This window comes from Azolla caroliniana, unplaced genomic scaffold, assembly GCF_043228905.1.
Source record: "Azolla caroliniana isolate FFs.n. ecotype wild unplaced genomic scaffold, voAzoCaro1.0.p SCAF_5, whole genome shotgun sequence".
In the NCBI taxonomy this organism is placed as follows: Eukaryota; Viridiplantae; Streptophyta; class Polypodiopsida; order Salviniales; family Salviniaceae; genus Azolla; species Azolla caroliniana.
Window position 1 is genome coordinate 4,163,017 of NW_028230440.1, and position 21,348 is coordinate 4,184,364.

The following is a 21,348-nucleotide window of genomic DNA, read 5'->3' on the forward strand; positions in this document are numbered from 1 at the left end:
TTCAGTTGTAACTGTATTGTCGCCAGAACCTAGAAGTTCTTTTAGACGACTCACATGAAAGACTGGATGAATTCCAACACCATCGAGAAGAGCAAGACGATAGGCTGATGACCTAATGCGTTTGAGGACTGTAAAAGGTCCACAAAACCGTGGGGCTAACTTAGCGCACTTACCCAATGTCTTAGAATTGTGAGGTACACATAAAAATACCTTCTGTCCAGGGTTGAATACAAGAGGTTGCCTATGATGATCGGCATAAAAACGCGCTCTATGTTGAGTTGTTTTTATACTATCTCGTGCAATATGCAACATATCTTGCATATCCCAAAGAAAGTTTTGTGTACTTCGCAACTCATTATGATGTATATTAACATCAATTGGGGCTCGTGGCTGAAAACCATACATCAACATAAAAGGACTATATCCTGTCGACGTATGCTTGGAGCTGTTATAAGCAAACTCCAAAATTGGGAGATAACGTTCCCATTTTGTTGGTTTTGCACCAATATATGCTCGAAGCATGTCCTCAATAATTTGATTTACTCGTTCTGTTTGTCCATCAGATTGAGGATGATCCGTGGAGCTCATGCTCAACGTAGTTTCTAACTTCTTAAAGACTTGCGTCCAGAAGTCACTAGTAAATTTTGGATCTCGATCACTCACGATATCCATCGGTAACCCATAAAAACGAAATAAATCGTCAACGAATTGGTAAGCCAATTCAGGAGCTGTTGTCGTGGTTTTAGTAGCAATAAATCTGGCCATTTTTGTTAGTCGATCAACCACAACCTAGATGGCACCATGGCCTTTTTGGGTGCGAGGAAGGCTAACAATAAAATCCATGGATATACTTTCCCACTTATTATTAGGAATGTCCAAGGGATGTAAAAGTCCTGCGGCTTTAAGTCGCTCGGCTTTGTTAACTTGACATTGGTGACATTTAGTCACATAGTTATGTATGTCAGGGCGCATCTTAGGCCAATAAAATTGAGTGGAGATGAGAACGAGTGTACGATGTATTCCAGGGTGCCCTGCTGAGGGTCATCATGGCATTAAAAAAGAATCCTCTTTTTGACCTCGGGTAAATCTGGAACACAAACCTTCCCATTACGGTAGAGCAGACCATTAGCAATGTGGAAGTATTCCTTCGAAGATGTGGTGGTGTATGTTCCAGACTCAACTCTTGCCTAGTATTTTGCAAAATAATTGTCATCAGGATACTTTCCTCGAAGGTGATCATAAAGATCTGATGTTATTTCAGTGAAACTAAGCATGTTAACTTCACGGATGCGACTTAGTGCATCAATGACATTATTCATGGAACCTTTACGATATCGTATGGAAAAATCAAAGTCCTGGATGAGATCAGCCCATTGTGCCTTACGACCTTTCAGGTCTTGTTGGTCACAAAAATATTTCAAGGACTCGTGGTCCGTAGTTACCACAAAGCGATTTCCATAAAGATAATGGCGCCATGTTTTGAGTGCATGTATAACTGCAAATAATTCCTTTTCTTGAACGGTATACCGACATTGAGCAGAATCAAGTTTCTTACTCTCGAATGCTATTGGTTTACCATCTTGATATAAGACAACACCTATAGCATAATCGCTTGCATCGGTTTGAACCTCAAAAGGTTTTGAAGGATCGGGTAAAAGAAGTGAAGGAGCCTTGCATATCAGGTCCTTGAGTTCCTTAAAGGCGAGGTCTAGTGTAGCATTCCACACAATAGGTTTTGTAGACTTACGCATTTGACCTTTTAGAAGATCAGTAAACAACGTCGTCAATTGGGAGTAATTACGAAGGGATTTTCGCAAAAACTCGACAAAACCAAGGAATGATCGAACTTCTCGAATATTTTGAAGAGTGGGCCAAAGCTTGATTTTCTCGATGTGAGAAGGATCAATTTTAACTCCTCGTTCGGTTATGAGATGTCCAATATAAGTAATTGATTTCTTGAAGAACTCACATTTTGAGATCTTCACATAAAACTGTTTGTCACGCAATGTTTGTAAAACAAAGCGGACATGTTTAGCATGTTCTTGTAATGTACGGCTATAAACTAAAATATCATCCAACAAAATAACGACAAATTTTCTAAGTGTCATGAAGACAACATTTTGGTTATCAAGAATCGAACCCACGACTTCTTGGTCTATGTGTTGAACCCTTAACCATTGTAATAACATATATGTTGTGTGATTACAATAATTATGTTTCTAGTTATTACAAGATATTAGAATAATCTAGAATGTTCTCGAATAATCTAGAATGTTCTAGAATATTCTAATATCTTGTAATAACTAGAAACCGAGGACAATTGGATGCTCAAGACTACGGATTATGTTAAAGGAAACTACACATCCTAAATCACCCAAGAGTATGTGTATTGGCTCAAACTCTTCAAATATCTTCCTGGAAGCTATGGGGCGTCCATCAATCACTACTACGAAAACTGGACAAGGAAGTGTATGCAAGGATATTTGGTGTTTTTGGGCAAAATCTCGATCCATGAAACAAGAATTGGCTCCAGTATCTAAGAGGGCTTGGACTTGAAGTTGACAACTGGGTGTCCTAACTTGTACTAGGGCTGAGAAGACTCTACTAACATGAACCCACACTAGGTTGTACATATCTAGGGTTGTCCAACCAAATGGCTACTATTTTGGCCGGACTTATTCGTTTGACTCCTCTTCTAATTGGCTTAGGACTTCAAATTTATTGGACAAGGGTGGATTATTCATAATATTAGATTCACTAACTGCTTCTAAAATGTTGGACTCATTTTTATTGTCATAGTGAATTTGATTTACCTGACGTCTCGGCCTACGGGAGCAATGAATGGCTATATGTCCTGGACCTCCGCAATATAAGCATAGATGGTTTGTTCGACGATGTTGCTTCTCTTCGTCTGACAACAGTCCTCGTTGTTGAGTCATATTGATCTCCATGGGTGCAGGACTATCCATTGGGACTGGACTACGTGTTTGCCTTGGAGTTGGAGCAGGGCTATACATTTGCCTTGGGGATGATTGTGCCGTTATTGATGCATAAGTTGGTGTGAATCTTGATCTTGTTATTTGTTGTTGTCGCTCACATCGACGCTCAAAAAGGCGATTATCACACCGTATTGCTCGACTAATAGCTTCTGTAAGTGACCTTGGATCCTCGGGGAAGGTAAGAAGTAAGCCTTTGACATCACTACGAAGGCTTGAACGGAATTGCTTCATTAGGGCTTGTTCATCCCAAGGAATATCGCTTGCGATGAGACGGAAATTGGCAGCATATGTCGAAGCTGGTTGATCACCTTGACGAAGTGTACGAATCTTGTTGATAGCTGTTCTCGACCCATCAGTATCTCCGAAACAAGCCTTAAATTCCTTGATAAATTCCTCGAAATTATTCAGTAGAGGAGAATTGGTCTCTAGCAATGGAGCAAACCACGACAACGCTATGCCAGTCAATAAGGTGCCCACTAGCCCAACTTGTGATACATCTGTTGGATAACGCGCGGGATGCATTTGAATCACTAACCGTACTTGATTCAAGAAACCTCGGAAATGCGCCCTCGACCCATCAAATTTAGCTGGGAGGCTAATTTTGGGCTCCTTGATAAGTCCCTGACCTTCAACCCTTTGTTGTTGTAACACTACGATTGTCGACTCTAACTGTTGCACTCGTCGCGTGAACTCCTCTTGTTGTTGTTGCTTCTCTATAGTAACCTTTTGTAGATCCCCAAGTAGACGTTGATTCTCTACTTCAAGAGATGCGAACTTGGATTTAAGGTTCTCCATTTCTACAACAAGGGTGAGATATTCTTCTGAGTTAATGGCAGCCATAGTTTTAGGATGGTTACAAAGGAGGATAAGAGAGAGAGAGAGAGAGAATTCGAATCAAACTGTCAGAACCAAGGATAAAAGATAGAGTGATGGAAGAAGGATATTAGAGAACACGAGAAGAAAGGAACGGAATACTAAGAGAAGAATGGATGTATAAGATAGAGAAAGAAAGAGAATGGATACAAGATATGTAATGAGAGCTAAAGACTGGTGTTGATTCGAATTGATTTGAGAATAGATGTATGCCCTTATTTATAGGTTCCTATAGAATAGCTTAGAGATTTCTAGAATGTTCTAGACCTAGAATGCTCTAGGACATTCTAGAACATTCTAGAATAATCTAGAGGTTTTACAATAATCAATGTAATACAAGAAGTAGCTTTTATTGTTTTATATTACAATAAGCTATCTTAATGGTTGAGGTTTTCAAGTATGGATTACAAGGTTCGAGGTTCAAGTCCGGGTGACGCCATAATGGTCATGTGTTCATGACACTATGTTGTAAATATTCTAATATCTTGTAATAACTAGAAACATAATTATTATAATCACACAACATATATGTTATTACAATGGTTAAGGGTTCAACACATAGACCAAGAAGTCGTGGGTTCGATTCTTGATAACCAAAATGTTGTCTTCATGACACCAAGTTGTTCTTGGAAAATGTCATTCATTTCTTGTTGAAATGTAGCCGGAGCATTGGTCAAACCAAAAGGCATAACCAAAAACTCATAATGGCCATAGCGCGTATGAAATGCCGTTTTAGGAACATCGTCCTCACTTATACAAATTTGATGGTAGCCAGTACGGAGATCAAGTTTTGTAAAATACCGAGCTCCTTGGAGACGGTCAATTAGATCGTTAGCCCGGGGCAGTGGATACGAATTCTTGATCGTCATTTTATTCAAGCGTCGGTAATTAATACACATACGCCATGTGCCCTCTTTCTTTTTAACCAAGAGAACTGGTGCACCCCATTGAGATTTACTATAACGTATATAACCCATTTGTAAATAGTCCTTGAGTTGCTTAGATACCTCATCCTCTTCGGATCGACTTAAGCGATAAGGAGCTATACTTATTGGTGCAACACTAGGTATTGTCGAGACTCGTGGGTAGAAGATAGAGTGAAAGCGAGAGCGAGAGCGAAAGAGTGTGTGTGTGTGTGTGCGTGAGAGAGAGAGAGAGAGAGAGAGAGAGAGAGAGAGAGAGAGAGATAACTTGAAATAGAAATGAGATTATATTATGATGAAACAAGATTACAATGAGTAGGCTAAGGGCTAAAGATTGGTGTTGAACCGAATGAGTTGAAACGAATGTATAGATAGTTATTTATAGGTCCTTATGGAGTAATCTAGAATGTTCTAGAATATTTTAGATTTTATGATAAGAAATATAATCATGAAATATTAAAGGATGTTCTAGAACAATCTACAATGTTCTAGAATATTCTAATATCTTGTAATAACTAGAAACATAATTATTATAATTACACAACATATATGTTATTACAATGGTTAAGGGTTCAACACATAGACCAAGAAGTCATGGGTTCAATTCTTGATAACCAAAATGTTGTCTTCATGACATTATCTCCCCCTTTCGATGACGAGTTCCACGAGTCGGAAGACAAGAGTTCGGACTTGGTTTATGGGGATATTTGTCGTGAAATGCAACAACCATGTCGGAGGCATTAGCAAGATGTTCGACAAGCTCCCATGTTCGATCATTAGGTGTATAACCTAACCAATCAACCAAATAATATAGTTTGTTGCGGATGATCATGGAGTCGAGAATAACAACAACCTCATATTTAGAGCCATTGGAAACTTCGATTGGAGGTGGGGGAGGTGTAAGACGACCCGGTAATTGGACCCCCAATTCTTGTGAGCTAGATGAGGGAGTTGCTAAAACTGCAAACACCATCATGTCTTCCTTCCTTCCATCCTCTCATAACTGATGTATAGAGATTGTTGAAATCATGTGGGATCCTAGATCCTTTGTTGGAGTTTCAAGAGACTCGGACTGTACTATGACCTCTTCAATTGTTCTTTTTCTCCAATCAATAGTTGGGTTATGTAACTCAAACCAAGGAAGACCAAGAACTAGAGAGTGCTCTGGACTACTAATGATGTTGAATGAGATGATACTAGCCAAATTACCTAGGACTACACGAATTGATTCGGACTCTTCGACTATATCACCTGATGCTATAGGGCGACCATCAATGACTCCTACAACTACTGGGTTCGGGAGCTTGTTCAAGATGATGTTTTGGGTCAATGCAAACTCATGATCCATGAAACAAGAATTGGCTCAAGAATCTAGGAGGGCAGAGGCTAGGACTCGATGACTTGTAGATGTGCTAAGCTCGACTTGTGTAGAAAAAACTCTACTAACTTGATTTGATGAAATGGAACCACAACTAGGTACAGACTCTACATATCTAGGATGGTCCAACCAAATGGCTCCTATTTTGGCCGGACTTATTCGTTTAACACATCCTCTAATTGGCTCAAGAAATCAAATCTATTCTCATGGCATGGGTTATTAGGCTTAGTAGTTAAGTTATTAGAAGTGATAGTAGAACTCATGGTAGGGTTGTCATGTGCACTTACTTGGTAAACTTGTCGTCTGGGTTTATGTGGACAATTCACAACAATATGTCCTGGACCACCACAATAGAGGCATAGGCGATGCGTCCGACGTCGTCGTTTCTCAACATTTGATAAAGGCCCTCGACGTTGTGTTGACTCTATTTCCATCGGAGTGGGACCATCCCTCGTAACGGGTCTGGGAACTTGTGGCGGTGTTGCGACTATTGAAGCATACGTCTGTTCCGGTTGATGGCGTAACATTTGTTGACGTTCAGAACGTCGCTCAAATAGGCGATTATCACATCGCACAGCTCGACTAATGGCCTCTGTAAGAGACTTTGGATCTTCGTGGAAAGCAAGAAGAAGATCTTTGACATCGTTACGCAAACCTTGACGAAATTGATCCATTAAGGCTGCCTCATCCCAAGGGATGTCACATGCCAAGAGACGGAAATCTGCTGCGTAGGCTAAAGCGGGACGATCTCCTTGTCGGAGTCTACGAATCTTGTTTATTGCCATTCTAGTGCTATCGGTGTCTCCAAAACTAGCTTGAAACTCTTTAACGAATGCCTCGAAATCCTCCAACAATGGTGATTTCTTCTCTAGAAGTGGTGCAAATCATGCTAATGCGGTACCGCTTAGCAAGGTTCCTATTAATCCCACACAAGCAACATAAGTTGGGTACCGATTGGGATGTAACTGAATCACCAAACGGACTTGATTCAAGAAACCTCGAAACAAAAATCAGGTACCATCCAACTTGGCTGGGAGGCTAATCTTTGGTTCCCTTGGGGAGTTTTGAACCCTCGCCGCTTGTTCTCGTAATGTTAATATAGTAGCCTCGAGTTGATGAACCCGTTGTGATAACTCCTCATATTGATGAGCTTTCTCGGTACTCACTTGTTGTAAATCCCCGAGTAGCCTATGATTTTCTTGCTCTAAGGCCACAAACTTAGTCGTGAGCATGTTGAGCTCGGAAAGGACACACATATACTCTTGCTTGCTGACGGATTCCATAACTGAGGGAAAAGAAGAAAGAAGGGAAAAGAAGAAAGCTTGCTAGGGTTATTGGAAAAGGAAATAGAAATATTCAGTTCAATCTGTCGAGACTCGTGGGTAGAAGATAGAGTGAGAGCGAAAGAGAGGGTGTGTGTGTGTGTGCGTGAGAGAGAGAGAGAGAGAGAGAGAGAGTGAGTGAGAGAGAGAGTGAGAGAGAGAGTGAGAGAGAGTGAGAGAGAGATAACTTGAAATAGAAATGAGATTATATTATGATGAAACAAGATTACAATGAGTAGGCTAAGGGCTAAAGATTGGTGTTGAACCGAATGAGTTGAAACGAATGTATAGATAGTTATTTATAGGTCCTTATGGAGTAATCTAGAATGTTCTAGAATATTTTAGATTTTATGATAAGAAATATAATCATGAAATATTAAAGGATGTTCTAGAATAATCTACAATGTTCTAGAATATTCTAATATCTTGTAATAACTAGAAACATAATTATTATAATCACACAACATATATGTTATTACAATGGTTAAGGGTTCAACACATAGACCAAGAAGTCATGGGTTCAATTCTTGATAACCAAAATGTTGTCTTCATGACAGGTACAATATCTATTCGATGGTCTATATTACGTTTAGGAGGTATTCAATGGTCTATATTACGTTTAGGAGGTAAGCCATCTGGTAGTTCACTCGGAAAATCATTTAAGATTTCATCAAGTTGTTGATGGTCTATATTACGTTTAGGAGGTAAGCCATTTGGTAGTTCACTCGGAAAAACATCACGAAAATCATTTAAGATTTCATCAAGTTGTTGTTCAATATGTTAATTGAACCGAGACGTTATCGATATTGTAAACGTGAATGTCCGGATCAAGTACACAATAAAATAGAGTAGAACAAGACAACTCAGATATTGATGGATAGGAGGAAACAATCGAGAGGGATTGTTTTTTGACACATTGAATAAAATGAGTATAGTCGTTCAGTACAAATGTAATCGAATGATGAACCCAATATATAGATAAAGAAGAGCTTTTATTATAGAACCAGGGATAACCCAGTATTACATCGGTGGTACAAAGATTCATAATTACATGGAAGTCTACTTCCTCTATATAAGTGTCAATAGAAATTCCTAATGAATGAATCGCCTCGTTGATGTATTGTACTCTTCCATCAGCCAAGTGCACCGTGTAGGTGTGATCACTTATAGTGGGTTGGATTCCCCATATCTGAATCAAACGATCATTCACAAAGTTGTGTGAGCTTCCCGAATCAAATAAAAATTGTATGGGAGATCCATTGATATACTTGTTTGCACGTAGTAAATCATTGGGACCCAATACATAGTGAGGGAAAGAACATTGACAATTACTTAAATGATGTGTATAGACCTAAAGGACATTAGGAATCTGACCTTTATGGTTTCCAGCTTTAACTTTGTTGCCGTGCTCTTTCCGTTGGAGCTTTCGACATTGCTCTTTTGTATGACCCTTCTTTTTGCAGAATACGCAAAAAGGATGATGTCGCTTACAATCACAATCCATGAATTCGTTGGGTGTCTTGCGTTTCCTAGCGAATTGCGACTGCTTAGTATCGGGCGCTTCGTTGGGTTTGTTGTGGTCCTTCTTCGAAGTGCGTTGATAACGAAGAACTATTTCAACGGCCTCTTCGAAGGATTTTGGATCCTTATCGTGCACTATCCAGTGATAGTCCGAATTGGGGATGTCATTGACAAAACAATCTATTAACCAGTTGTCCCCTTCTAGACCCGATTTTTGGATTTGGGTTCTAGCATGGTGGACATAGTCTTCTAGTGAGGAAAATTTCTGACTAGAGAGGTTCATTAAAGCTTGTGCTACCTCGGTTCAAGAGGGGGGTTACAGAAATTGGCCCTTGAAAACTGTGACAAAATCTGTCCAGGTATCGGGCAATTTGCCCAAAGTACGGAGCCCACGCCACTAGGCGGCGGCCTTACTCCCTAGTTCTCGGTCGACATATGCAATCTTCGTACTATCTAGCGTGGGATAGAGCTCAAAATGAGACTCCCATCGGCCCAGCCACGTGCAGATTGCTTCTTCGGTTCTTTCCTTTTTGTCTCCCGTAAATGGCTTAATGACAAACGATGATTCACCCTGTCGCTCATCAGGTCTATTAGTCTCATGTTGTAGACTAATGACACGTGCCTCGAGAGCACTTTGAGATTGCCGAAGTTTGGTCATCTGATGAGCGGTGAAACTAAGGTATTGGGTTATTTGCGAAAAATACATCTCAATGGACATTTGTCCATGAGGATTCCCTTGAGTTCCTTCCGCTTGAGCGGATGACATCGGGTCGTTATTTTGAGCCATTAAATGATTATTTCTGGAAAAGAAATAGGATAAGGTCAGAGAGATAGTCATAACATCATGTCGTGATGTAAACCTATCATGGGCGAGCATTAATCAATATCATTATCTCACGTCAATACCCCTCTAGACGTATGAGATGAGGTTCAAGATCAGGTTACTATGGTAACACAAAGGTGTTTTAAAAACCATGGGGGTGATAAATAAATGTCTTTCCCTCATCTCTATATCGATTTTTTCATGGTGGCTCCCCGAGGCTCAACCATGTATGTTCGCGTCATGAATAGTTTATACACTAAAAAATGTTAACAATAAACTATGTTTCTGTGCCCATATATGTGGTTTCGGCTCTTTAAGTCCTATTACGAGGACCTCGAACTGCACTTAGACCTCAAGTCTAAACATGTGTTATAGTCATATGTATCAACGATATTATATGGTCTTGGTCATATTTGAACTTGAGACCACGAAACAAATGGATTAAACATTTGAGCCAACCAAGTAAGTTGCTCTTCTTGAATGTTTAATGTTTCATGCGCATAAGAGATATGCGAGGCATTTGCCCATATATGTTTTTTTAAAAGAAACATATATGTCAAGAGTCCTTATTTCGCCCTCATTTACTACAATTATGTTGGTACATTACCTAACCTCAAGTCTCGTAATTACAATGGCATACGCCAAAGTGCAACCTAATGGTCAAGCCAAATGAGCCCTCTTTTCGTAGTAGGCCCACGTGGCCCATCACATGGTCACGTCATTACGAATGCCTCTCGTAAGAATGATCTCATGGTGGCATCGTATCCATGTAATGAGGGAGGGATGTTGGATACGTGTGTCATAAGAGCGACCTCACCTGAAGTGGGTCAAACTACGTACTCAACATCATTATGGCTATTAGCGTTTCTTTACGTAATGAAATATCGAAGTCACCAACGGGGATTTCAACCAAAAAAAATTGTTGAAAAAAGGGATGGTGACAAGTTACAACACGATTCTCACAAAAATGTGAGGACGGCCACCAAGAACCTTTCCCCGAAAAGGAAAACATTCGATTTAAAATCACGTAATAACTTATATACACATATGTATATTATCACATATATACGATCAACTACCTATACACATGACCACATATGCCTATATTAAAGAAATTGTTATATTTAATAGCCAAAAAAGACGTAATTGAGATACGTAATCGAGGCATATACCTCTACGTACACGAGATATCCAAAAGTAAGTGTTCAACGCAATACGCAATTGTGGTATTGACCTCTTACGCATACGAGACCAAACGCATATCATTTACAACAAAATCGAGGTGTTGACCTCATACGCAAACGTAACATATGTTCATGAATGTAATACGTAATTGAGGTATTAACCTCGTACGCATACGACACTCATCACATATTATTTATATGTCAAACGAGGTATTGACCTCGTGCACATATATAAGTGTTTTAGATAACCAATTAAATACCACTACAACATCATTTAATTAATGAAAATAATCTACATATTAACCATACACATGATTAGATGGGAGAAGAAAAAATAGACAAAAAATAACAAGAAAGATTACCGAAGTTCCTTGTTGATCCTTGTCTGCATGAAGGCCAACCACACAACGATCGATCGCCATCCATCGAGAAGATAAGACCAACAAAAGAAACATACCAAATATTAGAGACATGTACTAAAGTAAGCATTAGATAAGGATAGATCTAGGTAGATAGAAAGAAAGGAGAGAGAGAAAGAAGGGTGTCGATCCACCCGACTACCCCCGAGCGAAGGGATCGAGATGGACTCGAGCCTCGATTGGCGTCCCATACCACCGTCGTGGCGTCAAGTCGTACCTGGTGTTGGCGCGCTCGCTACAAGAGTTGACCCACCACAAGGCAAAGTCTCGACATAGTCAACAAGATAATCAAATGAGGGTAGCTAGGCCTCTTATTTATAGCGATACCCAAGGCCCCCAGGCAAGTTCACACTTGGCCTAATGGGTTGTCTCAATCCCGAGTATTTAAAAGTAATCCTCCCCTTCTTTACACTCTCGTTTAACCCTCACACTTATCCATGTGTATAGAATACTACAGTAAATTCTCACCACGGGATATTATATGGTCATGCCCGTAACAATTATGGTAATATGTTGGGAAGAAGGACAAGTTTAAATTGGGCGGCGGTTGATAAGGCATTTGCGGTTAATGTTGGTACTTGGTTAAACTTTAATCAATCCTCTAGGGATGTTAAGGAACAAGTTTTGAAATCAATTAGAGGTGGTACGTTAATGTTCCAAGCGATAAGTAACGCTTGTAATAGGATTTTGCCTTCTTCTTTTAATTCAAACCATGTATGGTACAGGGCATTCACTTCTTTTAATGTCTTGATTGGAGCAAGAGCTTTATACATCTAATGAATCCTTCTTATCATATATAATAATTTCGGAGGGAAAATTGCAATGGGTCTCTATGAAGGATGATCTTATCAATTTAGTGGAATGGAAGCCTATTAGGGTGGTAGCAAAAACAGGGAAAGTGTGTATTATTGATCCCCATCCTGAAAATGTAAACCCTTTCTAGGATATTTGGGTTTGTGATAGTAAGCCCTTATTGGAGTTAGAGTAGGATCCGACGGAATGGTGATGGAGAGATGATAATGGTAAGATGGTTTCTTTCTCTGACTACTCTGTAAAATTAGGTAGGGAATTCCAAGGAAGGAGGATTCTAGTTATGCCAGCTGCAGCTAAGGAATGGTTGTGGGCTCTACAGATTTCTTGTAAAATCATTACATTTAGATGGTTATGTGTCCACAATGCACTTCCAATCTTGGAATGGATGCATAGGGAAGAGGGAACCAAAACTTGTTGTTTTTGTGGGTTTCACTTGGAATCAATGCAACATGTCTTATGGAACTGTATGGCCACATGTTCTGTTTGGTAACATATGGTGCACCTCATTGATGTTGCATATGGACCTAATGTGATTACATGGGGAAATGTCTTTTGGATGGATGTAAATGTGGATAAGCATAATTATGAACGGGAAAAGATACTATTTACCCTTCAAACTAGGGGAAGGCAAGTTAAGGACATACCATACTCAAGCTCAAATCAATTGAATGTGGATGTTACAGTATGAGCTACGATATCATCGGTGGTTCTATGGAATATTTGGATAGATCGATGCAAAAATGTGTTTTAGCAAATAAACCAAAATCATGTTCGTTGTGTGAAGGAAATTTGGTCGATGCTTATCTCAATTTTAAAAGCTCAATATGACTCTTTCACAGGTAATGAAGATATGTTTTTTATGAAACAACAATCCTTTAAAGGCAAATGGAAGGATTTGTTCGTTTTTGTGGAGAGAAATGACAAAATGGATTGACAATATATACCCCCGTGATGGTTGTTTCCTCCATAGGTGGAGGTTGGTGTCAAGTATGACATAATGGGGGATATCTTTCCCCCCACTACATTGTATTATTATATGTCTTGTATATGTTTTTTGGATTGGTAATGGAAACTATGGTGTAGTTAAAATAAATAAATCAACTCTCCGAGGGTATGCGCATGCCTTCTTGATGAGGCATCCCAACACTTGCCAATGCAATCTTGGAAAACAGCCATGGAAACCATGAGAACCAAAATTAGCAGTAGGGGATGACAACTTCTCTTGCAATTATTTACCACGACATCTAATATAAAAATTGAGGTTATCTTTACAACATTCATTCTTCCCTTTTTAGGGTTGCCCTTTTTGGAGTGCTCTTGCGGCAATTAGATAGTAAGTCATGTGGTTTTGGTTGTGGATGTATGATAGAATCAATTAAGCATGCATTGTGGTCTTGTCCTAAAATTATGCAAATATGGCAAAGAGTATTAAGGTTGTTGATATTGACACATGCTAATTGTGTGGTCACTTGAGGTGCGGTTAGGTGGGGAATTCTAGAGGGACAACTCTTGTAATATGAAAAGGAGGATATAGTGGAAGCTTTTCACATAGTTCCTCCGCATATACAAATGGTTCAACCTTTTATAAGTGGCAGTTTGCAATTTAGGGATGATATTATATGGAAGACAATTTCATCTATTCTGATGTGGATCATTTGGAAGGTGTGATGGACATCAATATTTGATAATGTCACTCAGGATGCTTCAGTTATAATTGTTGAATTCTCTTTGTTACTTGTTCATACATTACGCGGTCAGTATGAAAGTTTCACAGGCAATGTTGATGCCATTTTTAGGAAACAAATGCATTTTTAGGAAAGATGGAGATCACATAATTTGGATGTATATTGTTCCCGTCATTTTGGGAAACAATGTCAACTAACTTTGTTTATGGACATTCTGTTGTTACATATTTTGGGTGTTATAGGTTACATTGAATGCTCAATTGCAGTTTGGGAGAAGTAGATGATAAAAATCTTGGAGATATGGTGTACAAATATGTGTACTTCTTACATATACACATCAAATTGACTATGAGGAATGGCGTTGGAAAGTTGTGGTTGATGCACAAGTTGCAAGATGGATTATGAAAGAGAGGCATCAGTTAGAGTTTGAAAAGCAGAAATCCAGAAACAAAAACAACAAATTGCTTGAAGTTTAGCTAAAAACATTTCTACTTTTTGGCATTCAAGTGAAGCACTTCTTACAGATGTTGTTACAATGATAATGTTTTTATGTTAGTTTTATCAAGCAGTAATTCGGAAAAAACAGCCATTGATAAGGTTATGCACAAGAAGGCCGAGTTTATGAACCTTTAAAAGCTTCAAAAAGATGCAAAACAAGGGCATCTCTCCTTATTGCTAGCTATGCTCAACAAATCGGCTATGATGAGGGTACAAGGGAATCGGTTGGTATATTTGTTATCCAACACAACTTTTGTATTTCTTATGATTTAATAATACCAAGGCTTATCTTTTTAGGAAAAATAAATAAATAGAACCTCATATCCACTTTGTCATATCCCTCCCAACAATTTAAAGAAGTTATTTTAGCTCTTTTATGTGAATCTTGTTCATTTTTCCTTCTAAGAAGTTCATATTTACTCTCGTACACATTAATCTTTTGTGTATCACCCACTAACTAAAACTCACTTGACTTGTCCATGATATTTAGGTAGAGTAGACCCCACATTGGTAGTCATAACATAATCAACTTAAGGTCTATTAGGAGGGGTCCGAACCATCCAAAAATCATAATAGATGGCCATATCTCAAGTCCATAGAAGAGAATTCTCTATTAAAAGCATCCATAATTTAATAAGACCTATAGACAACAACTAGTGCTAGAGAGAAAAGCCTCACCCATAAATTGTTATCTCTACTTTAATGTCGAGTTCTAGCTCCATCGCTAAATTGTTGTTTCCTCATCCTGACCTATTCTGTCCTATTTAGCCTCGTTCTCCTATCATTGCACAATCCATCTAGTCAAGAATTATTTTATTGATCTAATAATGCATTTTAACACAAAAGAAGTTTGAAACAAGGGAATTAAAACATTTGTGTTGAAACAATTTTACTCAAATCAAAACATGCAAAAATCTACAAACAATGGAAACATGACTTCCATTGGAAGTTTTTGATGGTGATTGACACCTGCCCTACAATAATGTAGAAGGATATAACAAACCTAGAGATTGAAGCAAAACATGTCTTCCATTGGAAGTTCTTGATGTTGATTGACACCTACTCTACAATAATATAGAAGAATATAATGAACTTAGACATGGGCTTCCATAATAGTGTTTCATAGTCAAGAAATTGTAATGGACCTAAATGCTTAGCCAAACTTAACATGTTTACTAAGTGAAATACAAACCCATTAGGTTGTGTAAGATTGTTTGGCCCGCCATTGCCCAAACAACAAGGACATTATCTCCTTGTTGATATTCACATCGAGAATATTGTAGCACTATCAAATGCACAACCTTAATGGTACAATATGTCATTATTTCGTCAACAAGCGCTCCTTTGATTGTCTACTTATGTTGATTACAGTTTTATTTATGAACCTTATTATAATAATGCTAGATTGGTTTAACCACTAATAAGAAAAGACATTATCTCTATGTTTGATTTGTGATACAATAAAGCAAATTGATGGCAATTGCACATTTCTCATGTATTCAGTACATGCATCCAGTTTTTACAAACTCATAACTGTTGCTGTAACCTCCATTCGTTTCTCGTAGATATATTCTAGGTTTCGATGCTTAACTCAATTGGGTCAGTCCCACGTCCAAAGAAACTATTATACATGCATATACAAAACACATTATCATCAAATTATTCTCATAAAACAAACTATCCAACGTTGATGAATCTATTTTTTGAAGCTCTTTTAAGGCCAAAATTAGGGCAAGATTTTAGTCTTTGTAAGTAAAATACAAGGGGCAACTTTATATATGTTCAAGTTCAGGCTCTCTACTTTAAATAAATAGATCAGAACTTCAACTTTTCAAGCATTTTGAGCTGCCATTCCCGAGATGATGCCCGATTTTGTTCCAACCGCAGCTTATGCTATTTGCCAAATTCAGAGGTGATAAATATGTTAGCAATATGTATATCTATCCAACATAAATAGAAACATCAAAAAAATAAAAATACCTACCTCATGCTTTCGGCATGCTTTATATGCCTCAAAGTATTCTTTACAACGATTTCTATCATAGTTTGCATCATCCAAGCCTGATGATTTCATATTGCATAAGCCTCTCTGTGTGCTTGATTCTCTCGCTCGCTACCATGATGTTTTACAATAGTAGTGTCAAAAGTCATCAAACCAAGGAATTCAAGTTTGATCCTCATCATGGACTTAGGCATCGTTTCATAGATCATATGCTCGTATTGGGTCTCCCGGGAAATTAAAAAATCTACTTATCTCTACTAAGTGATCTTTGTATTACAAAACAAAGAGATGACACAATGGGGTAATATTAAATAGACTATTAAGGTAGCTTCAAAAACAGATGAGACAATGGAAATCTGAGACTCTGAAGTGTTATAGAAGACCCCTTCATAATGTTTATGCACGTTCCACGTCATAAAAATAATGACAGATAGTATGTGTTCACTGTTCTTTGTAGTTTTCCGCTCTGAGTCTTTGAGCTTTCTTATTGGCCTATCATGGCTACAGCCTTTATAATGATTGTCAGACTAATCATTTTGTCATGTATGTAGAATTTCTACTAATGAAGAATATTTTTTTTGGAAAAAATAATGACAGATTTAGAGACTCCACAATATGGTATTAAAATTCTACGGAAATATAAACATCAGATTTTCTATAAACAGTTTTTATTCATACATGAATGCATTTTAAACTATCACACTGAACTTCTAAAGTTCACTGTCTGACAATTATATTTAGCCTATTATGAGATCAGAGTGCAGTTTCATTGGAAATATTGTTTTCATGGACACCATTCTAGCGAAATGACTTCCATGAGGACATTCTTACAATGATTTCCCTCGTATCTTTCTCCCATACATATTCACTATTACAAGACACAGAAATAAATTATAGACATGTCCACAAAAGGATTTAAGATTGTACATATGTTTGCATATAAAACACTAATTGGAAATATGATGTTGCGTTTGTTTTCTACTTGAGAAGTCCTACATTTTTGTAGTTCCAAAAAAAACCAACTATTAAAGTAGCAATAGTAAGCTTGAGCATGCAAGTTTGTTTTATTACATGTTTTTTATTTCATTCTCTCTCAGCTAGCATACAGACTGTCAGAGCCAGAATTCTGCTCAGAAGAGGTCAGGGTAACATACCCCTGATCCTATAAATACCTAAGACTAACATATACAAGTGGTTGCATGTGCTCGACTTTCTCATCAATATGCAGCCCTCTGAGACCTCGAGAGACAATGTGAACGAATACAGTAACAAGGGCCACGAACAAAAGTATGGTTGGTCACAGAAATCCAAACACAGAACTCCTCTCCTTAGGAGGAAACTTGGGACCATGCACTCAATAGGCATGTAACTAGATAGTTATGGAGAAACCTTTTGTCTTGATGCATGAATGATATGGGCCACATCATGAATGCCCCATGACATAATCTGGGTAGAGATGACAGTGTTCCAATAATGACCGAGGCACTATTCCAATAAGCGACTTGCATCCAACAGATTAGAAAGATCCAGAAGTAAAGGTACTCAAGATTAGACTTTATGTCATCAAAACAGTTGTCAGAACAGAGAAATTCTCAATGCTGGTATGCTGAATGCAGGAATAGTTCCAATCATATGGCATATATATAAATGCAGACGGATTGTCCATATTTGGACATGATCAAAGTGGAAACGGAAAATAATGATCTAGACTAATATAATTATATTAGAAATGCAAATTTACCCAATCAGATTTATTATGGATCAATATGACCACTTTTACTTTTTTTATGTGGGTGGATCACTTCGTGGGAAGATACATTTACCCTTATTGCACAACGGATTTATCACTAAACTCTTATATGTATTCAAATTGCTCTCATGGGTTCTGTAGTGAGATAAGGAGCTTGTGCTCTATAGGAATCAGTTATAGATTCAGATATATGGATGCTAACAACGCTAGGGAGGAATAGATTGGTTAATTGTGTCAATAGGATGCAGAATTAGAGGAAGACTATGTTTACCACCGTAACGTTTTTTAGGAAACACAAAGTAGATACGATTGCCTCTTCGCGCAAGGCTTTTGGTCACTCTACAAAAGCAATTTTACACACACAAACTACCTCAAACAAAGAACCCTTACAATTGTCTACATATATTTCAAGGTCTACAAAAGTAGGGTGTCAACTAGCAATTGCCAATGGTTTGGATTGAGCTGAACAATATTGCAAAAAACACGGCTTAATAGTTTAAACAGTTCAATTCAGGTTTAGAAATCTGCAAAAGATTGATGTGTTTCTCTTTAATAGTTTTTAATAACGCTTTGAGCCTCCATATCTTTCCTTTCATGGGTAATCCATAAGAGAGGGATGACTTTCAGGAAGTGATTTTCCAGAGAAATCTTCAGATTTTCAACTTTCGAATGGTCTTTTCCGGAGCTCCATTTGGGAAGAGGAGAACCCCAGAATTAGGTTGGCCAGATTCCCAGATTTCCATCTTTTCCACGATTTTGTCAAACGCCTCTCTTTTCAAATAAAGGGAAATCCACACTACTAAATAAGGGCTCTCAGGGGTTCAAGGATTTGGTTCGGTTCAGTTTGAGCCTTTATTGGTTTAACAGTTTGCAGTTTAAACGACTTCAAAACACAGCTTAAATGGCTGCACGGCTTCAGGGTTTAGAGTTGGGACAATTTTGAGATATTTATTAAACATGGATTAAATAATATATATATTTATAAATAAACAATTTTAAAAGAGGAGCTATAGCCTATGAACTCTATGTTGAAGAATTGTGCGAGAGTTAGCACAAAATATTGGTTTTCAACTGCAAAGCCATGACCTAACAGTTTGAAAACCTCTTGAACTGTTTGGTTTGGGCTTGGAAAATCCCCAAATTCTTGCATAGTTCAGTTTGGTTTAAGTTTCAAATTTTTTTTAAACCGAACCATTGCCGATCACTAGTTTCAACCACAACAATCAAAGAGAAGTTACATAGATCAGGCAACAACAATTTTTCATACTCTAGATTATGCTCATCTCAACGACAACCTTGTCACCACTGTTCTCTACAAAACAAACCCATTATCACAAGTTCCAAAAGCCTCTTTATATAGGATCCTCCATATACATGCATAGCCATCTAGACCATGGTCTCATCACCTTTGTTATCTATAATTCAAGATCATTATCACCTAAGACCAAAGGTGCTTTTGCACTTTGGAAACCATCTTAGACAACCCTAAATTGGAGATCTTCCAAAGACTAAAAGTTTCAATCCATCTTCATCGACATCTCTTTCTCTCCCTCTCAAACGAGGTTACAGTGGATCAGATTTGGGGTTTTAATAGATTGATCGGAGGTCAATTCTTTGTTATGATGACTTTCTTTCTTTCTCTATCTTGACATGGATATATCTTAAAACATATATGCATAGATATATCCACACACATGCATATAGATATATGGACATACATACATACATACATACATACATACATACATACATACAAAGAGATATATCCATCCATCCATACATACATGCATACATACATACAAAGAGATATATGCATACATACATACATACATACACATACATACAAAGAGATATATCCATGCACATCGAGACATATGCATATAACATATACATATATGATTATATCTATGCAAAAAGATCAAGATGAGAGGAAAGAGTAGTACACTTGAGGGAGGCAGCATAGTGTGAAGAGCACATGGAATCTGACATCTTTTGAAAGCCACGGGGTGCAAGACGCCCTGACGAAGAAGACTCTGCTCCTGCCGAGCTTTCGTCCTCCATAGGTCTCTTTGTACGAGACAAAAAAAAAGGGGAACTCGTGCCCCCTCAAGCTCCTGCTTGGTGTGTGTAGATTTTGGTGTCTGTCTCTTTCCCTTGGAAAGGCTCTAGATTTTGTTTCCGCCTACAAACAAACATACATACATACATATACACATACATACACACGCATACATGCATGCATACATACATCCATACACAAATATGTACATGCATGCATACATACATACACGTGTACATGCATACATACATACACGTATACATACATACATATGTACATACATCTAGCTTACTTGGCCGAGTTAATGCCATCTCGTTCACGATGACGATACCACGCTTGTTCACTGGGAGTCTTGGTTTGCTTGGCCTTTCGACAAAAATCATAGCCTCCTCACAAACAAACTCCTCATTCTCCTATCAACCATTGCAAAGTAGGTTGATATCCCCCTTGTAGGCAAATGAGAGACTTTCATGCTCCATGTACAAGCCTTCTCATAATCCCAATGCATAGTAATCGCCATTTCTTTCTGGCTTTACTAGTTTGTGAGTGTCTGCAATCTCGAAACTCTACTAGATGGTGGCCAATACGTCATTGAATACGTTTGTACCACCCAGATGGGAGAAGAAGAGTATTTCCCTTGAGTTATACCTACCATCGAATCCTCATATGGCAAGATCCTCATTGTACTAGCACGAGGTAAGATATCGAGCTATGTTTTTTGGGCGGTGGGGGGGATAAAACCTTTTGGACTATATTTTTTACGGGACTCAATCTATGGTGACTCATCGAATGGAGATTGAAATTTTTGACAGACTTATATCATTTACAAAACATAAAAATGATCAAAGAGACACTTGATTTTTCAAAACGTTTTTGTGCACACCCATATTTGGTAAACCCTACCATACAAAATAGTTTATTGCTTTAGGAAATGCACAACCTTACGATTACCCGAATGCTCTTTGTAATGACCTTGAAGCAAACCACATCTTAGTAAAGAAATATTAATGTACTCGAGGGATAATCAGAAATTTTATTTGTTTCTCAACTATTCTATTGACAATGTTTGATGTGCCTTTCATAAAATCTCAATATGTAC

General features: G+C 38.1%; 1 protein-coding gene across 2 annotated transcripts; it reads right to left on the bottom strand.

The window, feature by feature from the left end:
- Window positions 1-16,075: 16,075 nt before the first annotated feature.
- Window positions 16,076-20,378, bottom strand: LOC147863751 (Cox19 family protein (CHCH motif)). Of its 2 annotated transcripts, none has more exons than XM_087320319.1 (3): window positions 20,134-20,378; window positions 16,423-16,499; window positions 16,076-16,331 (listed from the first exon to the last, which is right to left on the bottom strand). In XM_087320319.1, the coding sequence occupies exons 1-3, from the start codon at window positions 20,249-20,251 to the stop codon at window positions 16,254-16,256; spliced, it is 273 nt and encodes a 90-aa protein (XP_087176445.1). In that variant the 5' UTR covers window positions 20,252-20,378; the 3' UTR covers window positions 16,076-16,253. The 2 variants fall into 2 exon arrangements, with proteins under 2 accessions (XP_087176445.1, XP_087176446.1); XM_087320320.1 differs by having other exon boundaries at window positions 16,423-16,551; window positions 20,134-20,249.
- Window positions 20,379-21,348: the final 970 nt, after the last annotated feature.